Source organism: Nothobranchius furzeri, chromosome 4 (assembly GCF_043380555.1).
Source record: "Nothobranchius furzeri strain GRZ-AD chromosome 4, NfurGRZ-RIMD1, whole genome shotgun sequence".
Lineage (NCBI taxonomy): Eukaryota > Metazoa > Chordata > Actinopteri > Cyprinodontiformes > Nothobranchiidae > Nothobranchius > Nothobranchius furzeri.
The window spans coordinates 166,705-179,137 of record NC_091744.1 but is presented as its reverse complement, the minus strand read 5'-3'; the positions used below and the strand labels follow the sequence as shown (position 1 = coordinate 179,137).

Genomic DNA, 12,433 nt, shown 5'->3' with positions numbered 1-12,433 from the left:
GCGATGTGTAAATAATTACACCTGTTTGTTTGTTTGTTGTTGTTTTCTGATCAGGCAGATGCACAAGATCACCCACATGTGCAGCTGAAGGTCACCTTGACACCAGCACCAGGAGGGGGATTGATTCAGCTGGTGTTGTAAAAAAACAAACAATCCATGTGAGTGCATGAGTACATCTTTCAGAACCATCTTTGTAAGTTTTTTTTTATCATTGTTTGAGCCAAATGATTAATTTATTCATTCATTCTATCTTAGCCTAAGATTACAATCCCCACTGAACACCACATCTGAATACTCACAGAAGACAAACCACTGAGGCTGACTGAGAATATGAGAGGTAGATTTAAAAAAAGGAGTGCTGAGGCTCTAAATCTTTGCTTGCTTTGCTTCTGCACGTCGAAATCCTCCAGTTTCCAGCAACATTAATCTCCTCCTTGTCTGCCTTTCTGTGTAGGCTTTTTGTTCATGTTTTGTTTCTCTGACTGCTGATCTCTGCTCTAAATACCACTCAGGCTGTGGGAAACACAACTGCTTGTCTGTTCAATACCATTCCATTCACCAAAACGAAAGGCACCAAACTAAAAGGAAGGAGATGTTGGCACAGGCGCAGATTCTCTAACTAAAATTAAAAGTCATCTTAATATAAGTCTGGATATAAAGAATCTTTGTGAAGTTGAAATACAAACCATTTACCCAGCAATACATTAGTTTGAATAGGTTTATGCTTCCCTGTAATTTCAAATCATTGAAACATCTAAATGTTTAAAATGATGTGTGCCCCTAAAGCAACATTAAATTGGGATTTTTATGTTAGGGGGCCACCTTTTGGCAAAGAGTGATCACTGCAAGTCTTCAATTCTAACAATCTATCAAACTCACAAGTTACAATTTTCCTGAAACAGACCTTTTCTCTGCATCTGAAAGAAAATACCAGCTGTTTTTAAAAAACTGTTTTAGCACATCATGACAAGCTGACCTTCAACTCTAATGAACACATGGTTTATACTTAAACGTTTTTCTTTATTATTTTTACATAAAAGGTGTTTTTTTTTCTTGGTGAAGAGAGAAGATCAAAGAGAGTTATACAGTTTATTGGCATGTGCAGTTGTTTCTTTGGTACGTTCTTGCTGTGTTTGACTTCTAATTCCATTTTTGGTTATTTTTTAAAACACAGATAAGGTTTCTCTTTACCTTGCTGACAGTTTTGTTTGCGGCTGCAAACATCCTCAGAGCTGCCGCTGATCGTCGCGTCACTTCCTACTCCGTTTATCCGGGACGCTGTCACCCTCTGCTGCCCGCTCTCACCTCTCCGATGATGCAGTCCCATGCGTGATCCAATGAGTAAACTCCATCGTTTCTGTTCATGGTCCCACATCCACGTCTCCTTATCTCGATAGCTTCTTTTATCCATCGTTTGTATTTCTGTTGTTCGGTGTTTATGATCCGTGTGTTGTCCCAGTCCATTACATGGTTTTCTCTTGTGCAGTGATCTGTTACGGCTGACTTCTTTATTGTGCTTTCTGCTTCTTGTTTTGCTGCTCTTGTGTGTCTTCGACTTGTTTCTTTCTCTCACTCCTTTCTATGTTCTATTGTTCGTGTGTTGAGTTGGCGTCCGGTTTCTCCTACGTATGTTTTATTGCAGAGTTTGCATGGGATTTCGTAAACGACTCCACTTTTAAGTCCAGCTGGTATCTTGTCTTTTGGGTGCACTAGTCTGTTTCTAGATGTTGTGTATGGTTTTGTTGGTGTGTTTATGTTGTGTTTTTTCATTGTTGCTCTTAATTTTTCTGTTATGCCTTTGATGTATGGTAGGGTTATCACTGGTTTTAGTTCTTGTCTTTCTGGGTTTCTGGTTTTTAGAACAATAGAAAGGAGTGAGAGAAAGAAACAAGTCGAAGACACACAAGAGCAGCAAAACAAGAAGCAGAAAGCACAATAAAGAAGTCAGCCATAACAGATCACTGCACAAGAGAAAACCATGTAATGGACTGGGACAACACAAGGATCATAAACACCGAACAACAGAAATACAAAAGATGGATAAAGGAAGCTATCGAGATAAGGAGACCTGGATGTGGGACCATGAACAGAGACGATGGAGTTTACTCATTGGATCACGCATGGGACTGCATCATCGGAGAGGTGAGAGCGGGCAGTAGAGGGCGACAACGTCCTCTGCTGCCCGCAGATAAACGGAGTAGGAAGTGACGCCACCATCAGCGTCAGCTCGGAGGATGTTTGCGGACGCAAACGAAACTGTAAGCAAGGTAAAGAGAAACCTTTCCTGTGTTTTAAAAAAGAACCAAAAATGGAATGTGCAGTTTTTTTTTCCTGATTTTGGTCTAATCACGTTTATTTAACACTAGAAATTAGAACAAAAGCAATCCCAAACCCTCTACAGGTTCCCTTTATTAAATTGATGGGACAAATAATTTTCTTTGTTGTCATTTATTTTTATTCTGGCTCATCTTTGTGATATAGTGAATAATATTAACTTCCAAACACTGAATACAGAACAACAATATTATTTTATGATGAGAACAATTTAGATCTAGATGATGGTTCTAATTGTTTAATACAGGGTTAATTATTAAAATGTGTACATTTCAAACCAGTGCCCACTAATAAATCCTAATATAACTGCATGAATATGTCTTTTCATGCTTTGGAGAATATAGGAGGTCTTTCCAAATGTATTTATGTTTGGCATCTTTTACACCCCAAACACATTTGCATTTCTACAATTTTCAAGATTAGAATTCACCATAAAACAAATAAGGCACAGTCACACAAGTCAAAACATGACGCAGCACCATTTTATGTCTGCTACTTCAAATAGTTTCTTTGCTCACTAAACACAGTCTTCATTATTTTTAAAGTTCTTACTTTTTTCCTAGATTTCTCAATAATACATGGTTAATGTCTATTTATTCATCTTTTTGAACATTTATTTAATATAAATGAGAAACCCAATCACTCTTGATCAAAACATTTTTAAGGTCACTGGCGGTCGTAAAATAATTGAACTGCATATGTATGTGACAAATACAATTTGAATTTGAATTTGAAATGCTGAGCCCCTAAAGAAACATTGGTAAATTAAATTAATAAATAAAAAGTCTGGTAGTGCACTTTATGGAAGCCCATTACTGCCACTCATAAAAAATAAAGCATTCTCTCATAATTATGACTTCACTATTTCATAATAACGAGATAGCAAAATCATAATTATGAGATAAATTATTGTGAATGGAATGCCATACAATTACCTTCACAAGCTAAATCTGCTAAGTGCTTTGTTCTCTTTTCAGAATAAAAAGGTGACCAAATGAGGGCAGAAGGACTAAACGTGTGTGTGGAAGTGTGATGTGTGTGTGGGTGGGTAGGTTGGTGGGTGGATGTTGGTGTGTGTGTGTCTGCTCTGTCTTCTCCATCACCAGCAAGTCAATGCAGATGGCTGCTTATACTGAGCCAGGATCTCCTGGATGTTTCTTCCTGTTAAAAGGGAGTTTTCCTCTTCACTGTCGCTACATGCTTGCTAAGTAAGAGGATTGCTGTAAAGACCCTGACACTAGTCAGTGAGTGACTTGATGCAATTTGCTGGGTTCCTTATGGAAACCTTTTACTGACTGGCTTAATGAACTGAACTGGACTGGAAAGTTTACTTTGTGAAGTGCCTTGAGATGACTCTTGCCGTGATTTGGCGCTTTATAAATTTACTGAATTGAATTGAATTGAATCACAAAGTTTTCAGACCCCATTTTGTGCGTCAGCAAACTTTAAAAAATGAGGCCCCTGAACTCGTAAATATTAGAATCAAGTAAAATGTTATGAAATATTAGAATTAAAGCCAAACTGTGAATATTAGCATATTTATTTATTTATTTTTACAGAATGTGTTAAAGATTTTAAAATGTTGAAAGCTGAATCATAACTGCCCCAAATGACAGGGAAATGCGGAGGGTAAGGGTAAATGTTTAGGAAATTCAGAAAAACTGTAGCTAAATTGGTGAAAGTGGCCTTTGTTCCGTTTGCACACGAACGCACCACGGGTCCTCGCGAGCTCCACCTCTGTCTCGCCCGGTCAGGTGAGAAAACTTTCCCAGGTTTATGTCACCTGTGCTGTCACGTGTTACATTACTAAGGGCTGACTGTGGAGGCGGTGAAGCTAGGCGGATAACGTCCACCGTCCACAACCATGGCTGAATCCCAGCTTATGTGCATGGAGGACGGGCACATCGGGGCCAGAATCCCGGAGTCCAACCCGGAGTTCTACTACAGTGAAGAGCAGCGCGCGGCCGTCGAGGAGCTCCTGAAGAACGGCGATGGCGCCTACAAAACACGGCTGAAAGATGACAACATTACAGACTTTTTATCCGCGAGGGAGGTCAAACTCTTGGTTAACACTTTTAAACATTACGACATGTGTCATGAGAGCAGCGGCGGCGGTCAGACGTCCGCCTGCAGGTCGGAAGGGCAGCAGGAAGCCTCCAGACCCGAAGGTGACTCAGGGGTTCATTCCACCTACTGGCCCCAGATGTCGGACACTGAGGTTCCGCAGCTGGAAATAGGTTGGCCCGGCGGGGGGCTGTTCAAAGGAGTGACCCGGGTGACCGTGCACACACACCCGCCTAAAGACAACGGACCTCACATCAAGGAGGTGGTTCGGAGGCTCATCCAGGGGGCCAGCAAGGCGAGTAGCCCAAACCGAGCTAGGTGCTTATTGTTATGGTTGTTAGATGTTTTTACTAGTGCACATTAAAATGTAATCAAATGTAAGAAAAGAGTGACACGCCCAGCATTGACTACAGTAATAGTAATAGATACTGTAAACATGGGACCACTGGTGTGTGTGTGTGTGTGTGTGTGTGTGTGTGTGTGTGTGTGTGTGTGTGTGTGTGTGTGTGTGTGTGTGTGTGTGTGTGTGTGTGTGTGTGTGTGTCAGCCACTTGAGGGAATTGAAAATCTTACAACTGATTGAATCCTGACTTTCCTTTCCTGGATAAGGTGTTCTGAAGGAGCTTTGTGTTTGTTGGACTTCCAGTAATCCGACACCAAACTGGGCAGTAAACAAAAGCAGGTTTTAGTTACAAGTATCAGAATTAACTTTGCTGTCTGATTGTCATCATGACACATCTGGATAAGGAGTTTTTGTCAATTAATTACCAAGAACATTTCAACCGTGACAACAAAATGTAGCTTTGTTCCTTGTTTTGGTTGTTTAATACTTAAGCTAGCTGAAATGAGTTTGTGAATTATAAAGACCCAGTTGTGATATTTAACCCCAGCCAGCTGTAGCCACGCTTAGTCATCTTTTCCTCTAGCTAACAGTGCTGTAGCAACACGTTCCCTTTGGCCCGGCTTGTCTCCGTTCTGTTTGCCTCTAAAAGTCTGTCAGGAACACTTGGATGTTATATTTCATTTATTACAGTTATATACAACTGTTTCCTTATTACGTACGTTCTTATCAGCTGGCTGTTTACTCGGTGTTTATACTTTCCCTTTTGCTTCATCGCTCTTTTCTTGCTTGCACACATTCTCGCACTTTCGTATTCACTTCATCCTGCTTAGAATGTTAAAACAAGTTTTACGGCTTTTTACAGCTGATGTACTTCCCCATGGCTGCCTTTCATGTCTCACCCTGATTGTTATTGAGGGTTTTCTTTACTTATAAGTAAGGAATTGCCAGATAATCTTAAATTAAACCTTTTTAAAATAAAAACATCTAAAATGCTTCTTGTTTTTGGATAAGCGACAGGGACAAACGTGAACCCAGTGAACTGCAGTCAGCTTTTCTTAAACTAGCAAAGCAGATGAGATAAACATGCCTAATAATTGTTAACATATTAAATGGATTCTTACTGACCTTTAACTTATTTGGGCTTTTGTTCTTAGTTTTGATTTTACCATCAGAAACAATCCTGCTCTCAGCCCAACATGAACAGGTCCTAACTTGTTCCCCGTTAAAGCCTACTCAGCACATTCAACAAGACGTTCCTGGCACCGTCTTTTCTGTGTCTTTGCCATTGAAGGAATGTTGGAAAAGTCACACAAATCTTGTTTTCTGAAAACTCACCTGACCTGTGTGTTTCCATGTGTGGGGAAAGATGTGTTTTCTGCAAACCACCTTTTAAGTACCTCGTATTTTGTGATTGGTAGACTTTACTAATCTAATCATCTGAATGTTCCCGTAAAAGACCAAAGTCCTACTTAAGTGTTTATCTTTCAGGTGATCGCTATACTGATGGACATGCTCACGGACGTCCACATCTTGCAGGACTTGATGGACGCAGCTTCCCGTCGCTCTGTGCCTGTTTACATCTTATTAGATAGTCAGGGTGTGCCTCACTTCCTGGACATGTGTTCCAGACTTCAGATTGGCGCACAGCACCTACGGGTAAGGCTTTTATAAATGAAGCCAAATACACTAACGGTGTTTATCACACCGTCTAAACATCAATAAGTGTTTGGGCTTAATTCACTGCATTACAGGGCCTAGTCCTGAAACAGTGATTTATTTTTCTAGAGTAATGCCTCAGTCACACAGAGTGACAATAATTCAATAACAATAAAGTTCGATTAATAGACGTTGTGCAATAGAAAAAAATATCAATAAAAACTTTTTATGAAAAGTTTCCATTTTCCATTGTAGTCTTATTGAGTAGCTTCAAACTAGAGTTATTACTTACACCTAACCAATCAAAAACAAAGACCCACGCACGCTCCGTCACCAAGCCCTCCTCTCTCAAACCGAAACAGAAGCAATGTGACCTAAACAAGATGTTGCAGCAAGGAGAGGTGTCAGAAAGTGTCCCCAAAATAGGCTACAGTAGTCCACCAGTGGCAACATTTTCATTCTTACAAGTCTGAGAATAAACGACAGTTTCTAAAGTTAGCAGAGATTCATAAAAACCTAGTCTGGTAACGCAACCAACATGCAGGGTTTCCCCCAGAAAATGAAATAAGCCTGGTGAATTCGGAGGGGGGGCTCTGTCCCGCAGCGCTTCTCCGTGAGAGCTGGGATGGGGGTGGGGGGGTTGCACACGTTCCGCTGCTGTTTCTCACCAGTATCAGCTGATGGAGGGCTCTAGTTTCGTTGTGCCATTCGTGTCAGCGGGGACGGTAGGGTCGAGGAGGGGGGCGGGGCATGACGCTTAGCCTGGCGGGTGTCCAAGCAAAGCCTGGTGGGCAACCCAAAGCGCTGGGGGACACCCTGAACATGTTTGATCCTAAAGTAATGGCATAAAATGACCAGAGCTGCACTAAAATATATTTTCTATATTTTGATATAGTTTTCAATAATTATTGATATTCATCAATATGGCTTTTTCTTTATCGATGGACTTTTTTCTTATATCGCCCAGCCCTAAGAGAGAGTGCAGAACTGATTCATGTTGGTTTCTGGATGGATTACCAGTCGCACTGACTGAGTTTCATGTGCTGAACGTCACCGGACGTGTGCTCATGCGAGACCTTCAGATGATTTGACGTAACACGTTTAAATAAATACTCCTTAAAACAATGTGAACTCTCACACTGTGAACTGGGGTTGAGGATCATTTGAATCAGAACAATTTGGTTCTGATTCCAATTCCTTGTTTCGATTCCAGTTCCTATTGATTCTAGATTCTGATTCTTTTAAGAGGCAGGATCCAAAAACATCACATGTTTTAAATGAGCCAGCTAACCATAGGTCTTACTTGTTGAAATAGTTAGAATTTTAACTCTATGAACAGTAACATCACCGTAATTCAGACAAAAACAGATTTTTACTTTTTCAAGAAAGAAAAAAAAAGTTTCTGAGCCAATATTTTTCACTGCGGGATGCAAAGTTTGCATCACTCATGGAGTAAAGGTTCGGCAGAAGCATTTGCTTACACCCAGCGCAGTGTGAAGAAAGGGGCGTGATGCAACTCAGGGTCTCTGCAGGTTGCTAAGTAGGAGCAACAGGTGATCGGCTGGTATGATCAGCTCTGAAAGGTGTTGATCAGAATTTTCAGATCACATTTTTCTACGGAAATTGGCCGATTTGGATCGCTGGCTGAAGTCACACTTTAGAACGCCTTCGCAGTCCGCACATTTGCCAATGATTGCTCAGTGATGCAACACTTCTGGTGGATTCTTCTTCCAGTCGGCCAACGGAATCAAAACTAGCAATCCCAATTGAGCGATTTTGGGAAAAACTGACAATTAGTCCCGGTTCCAGCCGATGCTTGATGCCCGACCCTACTGTGTCATTAGTAATTAAACAAAAGCTGGGGAAAACAATACAGCACGGGTTTTACTTTGAAATATTGTGGATGCACTTCACAGAAACACATCATACTTTCTGTCTGGTTTATGTAATTTTTTTAATTTCATGAAAATCTGGATGCAGCGTTTGCCAAAAAAAACAAAAATTACTCCACAAGGAAACATTCCGGGGTTCCGGATCCACATGATATCGCACCCGGTGACGATGCTCTAAATGGACTAAATGTTTTTTGTCTTTGCCGAAGCTATACGGAGTCCTGACTTCATCTGTTCCTTACTCAAAGCAAATTAGGTATAATAAACTTCATATAAATAGGCTGAAATAAAAGTGAAAATGCTGCTTTGTTATTATGACAACGAAGCATGCTTTTAGCAGCAGGCCTTACAAGGAAACAGAATGATTTCTGTTTGTTAAAGTGTGTCTGATGAGACAAAACAATTATAAAATCTTCACCATGTGGTTAGTAATGATGCTGACTTATAGAACTCCTTCTCCACAGAGATGTGGGTAAACTGTTGCTGCACTATTTTAAACTTTACTTCTCTATTCAGTTTTGTGACTGACTAATAAAAGTGCTGGCTGCTTTTCTCGTTTTGCACTGACTGTGACCTCTGTTGTTGCAGAACATCAGAGCTCGAACTCTGCAAGGAATCGGCCTCGGTTTGTCCTTTGGGAAACTTCCTGGTTCCCTCTGTAATAAATACATGCTGGTAGATGGAGACAAAGTTGTGTTTGGCTCTTACAGGTACGTGTGTGTGTGTGTGTGTGTGTGTGTGTGTGTGTGTGTGTGTGTGTGTGTGTGTGTGTGTGTGTGTGTGTGTGTGTGTGTTTAGAAGTGCTTTACAAATCCAATTCAATTGGGACAATATGAAAATAATTAGAAAATGAAATAGACCTTATTACATCTACATCCACAAACAAGTGGATCTTTTTTTCCCTGTCATCATTTTAATTTTTAAGTTACTTCCAGTCTCTGTTTTGCTACATTTTTCTTAAATAATTCAGGACAAGGATTTTAATGATCTATTAATTAATTTATTTATTTATTTATTATATCTATTACATATTTTTAAAGGAACTGTATCATGCTATTTTAAACCTTTTGGAGAATAGGCACATATATGATTCAAATGTTATTTTTGGTGCTTTGGAGATATAATTTGTCCCGTAAACAGAGAAAAAGACCAAAACCACACCAGATGTAAATGTCGGTGTTTACAGTCCAGGGAAGGAGGGATCTGGATTAAAACTACCTGAATGGGGAAGAGCGATGATGAGACTAGCATGCCCCATCCAGGCGTTTGCAGTAACTTAGCAGGCCAGCCGAGGATTGCCGGCTGACACAGGAAAATGCATATATGACGCCAAAACCTGCTTTGGGGAGTTTTCTGTGCGGAAATAAGATAACGTTGCAAAAGTTCTAAAAGTACATTTGCATGATGACCTTTTATTGTAGCCTCTTCTCATGAAGTCATCTTGTTGTAACCTGTTCCAAGTAATGAACCTTTTTATTAATATTTTATCCAAAGTTTATTATGAAGCGTGCACTACATTGTTCTTTATTTTACAGTTAAAGGAAACAAATGTCTTAGAGTATGACATCGGTGGTATGCTCGAACAAAAGAACCAGAGTCAGCAGTTAAGATCTCCACTCTACTATGTACACTAAGGTCAAATCATGTAAGAAGTGAGGTCTGTGACTTTTCTGATTCACAGCAACCTGACTTTTAAAATAAGATCTTCACTAGCCCTGGAGACGAGAGTGGTCATCCTTAAATCAGAACATGGATGGTCCAATCCTCCACATATCAATGTGTCTTGTCCATAAAATAAATGTTTTCCACTATTGTTTCTGACATTACATTTTAAGTGTGATGGCCAAAGTTGTAGTGACCTTTTTAATCTTCTCTTTGTTCCAGTTTCACCTGGTCCACAGCTCGGATGGACAGAAACATGATCACTGTGACCACCGGACAGGTGGTTGACTTCTATGACAGAGACTTCCGTGAGCTTTATGCCATCTCTGAGAAACTTGACCTCTACAGGGAGTTTCACCTCAGCTCACCCACCACTAACTCCACAGCCACACTGCGTTCTAAAGCGGCGCCAAAGCGCCCCCCGTTACCAGCCACCACGTCCCGTTTCCAGGTCAGCTTAGGAGATTCACGGAATCCTGAAATCCAGGTGCCTGCACACAAATTCTACAATCCCAAATACGAGCTGGCGTTTGGAAACGTTCCACGTCCTACAGGATCTCTGCATGAGCTCGGAGCTAAGCAGGATACAATTCTGGCTGAGGTTTCTAAAGAGGGCAACAATGGGAGGCCACGAGTGGCCAGCAGCGAGAAGATGGACTGGATGAGTCCACTTCCCTCAGAAGCTCCAAGTGAAATCTTCAAAAGACACAATGGGACGGCGCCAAAGAAAAAGAGTCTGGAGAGTCATTTTCCATGGAAGAAAAAATCGTCTGCAGGGAAATCCTCCTGGTCACATTCTAGTAAAAGCAAATCACAAACTAGTTCTCCCACAGAAACTCATCCTGCAGAAGAGACTGAGGATGCAACCAAAGGGAGTAAAAAATCATCTAAAGTGGATAAAAGAACCAAGTCTCAAACTGCCAACTCTGCACACGAACACCAGAGTAAGTCCACACAATACAAAGCTTTCGATGTCTGATCCAGAACAATCTGTTTCTGAATCTAAGTTTAGGAATCATCTGTTTGTTCTTCACAGGTGAGAGTCCGCAGCGGGACAAAAAACGAGGATGTAACGTGTCCTGAGCCCGGCCTGTTTCTTTACTACAGCATGCAGTTGGACATTATTAAAACGGAACATCAAACTACCACGATACATCCATGAATGAACACCCTTCCAGGTTATGGTAAACTTGTGCAGTGTTAATGTAAAAGGAAAGGATGGTGAAATGCAATATTTGTGACATTTTATTTCCTTTGAATCTTGTTGGAGCTTCAGATTCGTTCTCAAGGAACTCTGATTTATGTAGAGTTGACTTTATAAAGTGGATCAGAGATGAGCTGTTTCTGTAAAACACCCATTTATGAGTGATTTGGTGAAATTAGTGATCGAGCTGAACCTACTTTCATAGCACTGGCTGGATCACCATGGCGACGCCTAGCGTGCGAAACACATTTTCATCTAGCTCAGCAGAAGACAGTGTTCAGTTTTTAATGGGTTTTTCTTTTAAATGACCTGTTTACTGATGTTTTCGTAAAACTAACTGTATTTGCTGTGTTTGTTCAGGAGTTCTTGGGACGATGCAAACATTTAGTTTTGTTTCATTTTGTTTAGCAGTTAAGTGCTGAGTTTGTAAATGGAGCACAAATCCAGAATTGTAAAAGTAAACCATTAAACAAGGGAGCTTTCATTGCAGGTCCATAAATGATTGTGGTGATTAAAACATTACTTCCAGTTGTTCTGCAATAAAAATCTACCGTTTTTACAAAGTGGATTATTTCAGTCCATAATATATTTTACAGCAAAACACCAAGTTATTTTATTTTTAATATTGGAATTCAATTGAATTTCAGATCTTGGTGAACACTTAAAATTATGCAAAAATATTTATAGGAACTCAGATATTTAGTTAATGTTTATTTTCACATGCAGGCTGCAGGAGGCAGCACTCGCTTGGCTAATGATGAATCTGGTGCCTTTGTAAAATCCTTAGACCTTTTTTTTTTGCTGCATCTATGTGCCATCTTTTAGATGTGACTTTTTTTTTAATTTAAGTCGGCATCAGTTCTATACAGAGCCCAACGGGTGTCAGGCCAGGCCATTATTTTTAAATAAGAATCCATTTCCTCAGTTTAGTAAACGCTGCACTGCACATGGATTTGTAATCGGTTGCCTGCCGAGGACAAATGTTGCCCTCTTGTGGCAATTTTGTGAATATTACACAAAGCATTTGAAATTCACATTTGATTTTTTCTGAAATTTAGTTTCAATGTTTTACTTAGGAAAACTATCTTGAAGTTTAGGTTTAAACAAGTAAAGATTGATTTTCAAAAGATAATTCTGGTGCATTAGTGCTTCCTCGTGAATGAAAAAGTTAAAAAAAAATTCATATAAGCCCCTAAATCACCTTTATTTGCCCAAATAATGAATTACTATCCAAGTCTTAATCTATACTGAGAAAATACCAAATGTTTAGTTTTCAGG

General features: G+C 40.1%; 1 protein-coding gene across 1 annotated transcript; it reads left to right on the top strand.

The window, feature by feature from the left end:
• The first annotated feature begins 4,109 nt into the window (after window positions 1–4,109).
• Window positions 4,110–11,639, top strand: fam83fb (family with sequence similarity 83 member Fb). Its single transcript, XM_015968691.3, has 5 exons — window positions 4,110–4,693; window positions 6,230–6,397; window positions 8,878–8,999; window positions 10,174–10,895; window positions 10,988–11,639. Exons 1-5 carry the CDS (start codon window positions 4,199–4,201, stop codon window positions 11,032–11,034), a joined length of 1,554 nt encoding a protein of 517 aa, XP_015824177.1. The 5' UTR covers window positions 4,110–4,198; the 3' UTR covers window positions 11,035–11,639.
• Window positions 11,640–12,433: the final 794 nt, after the last annotated feature.

Excerpts from the sequence above, each read along its gene's own strand:
- fam83fb (XM_015968691.3), top strand. The coding sequence starts at position 4,199 with ATGGCTGAATCCCAGCTTATGTGCATGGAGGACGGGCACATCGGGGCC. Across the intron at positions 4,694-6,229 it reads TCATCCAGGGGGCCAGCAAG|GTGATCGCTATACTGATGGA; the intron begins GCGAGTAGCCCA and ends TTTATCTTTCAG. Across the intron at positions 6,398-8,877 it reads TTGGCGCACAGCACCTACGG|AACATCAGAGCTCGAACTCT; the intron begins GTAAGGCTTTTA and ends CTGTTGTTGCAG.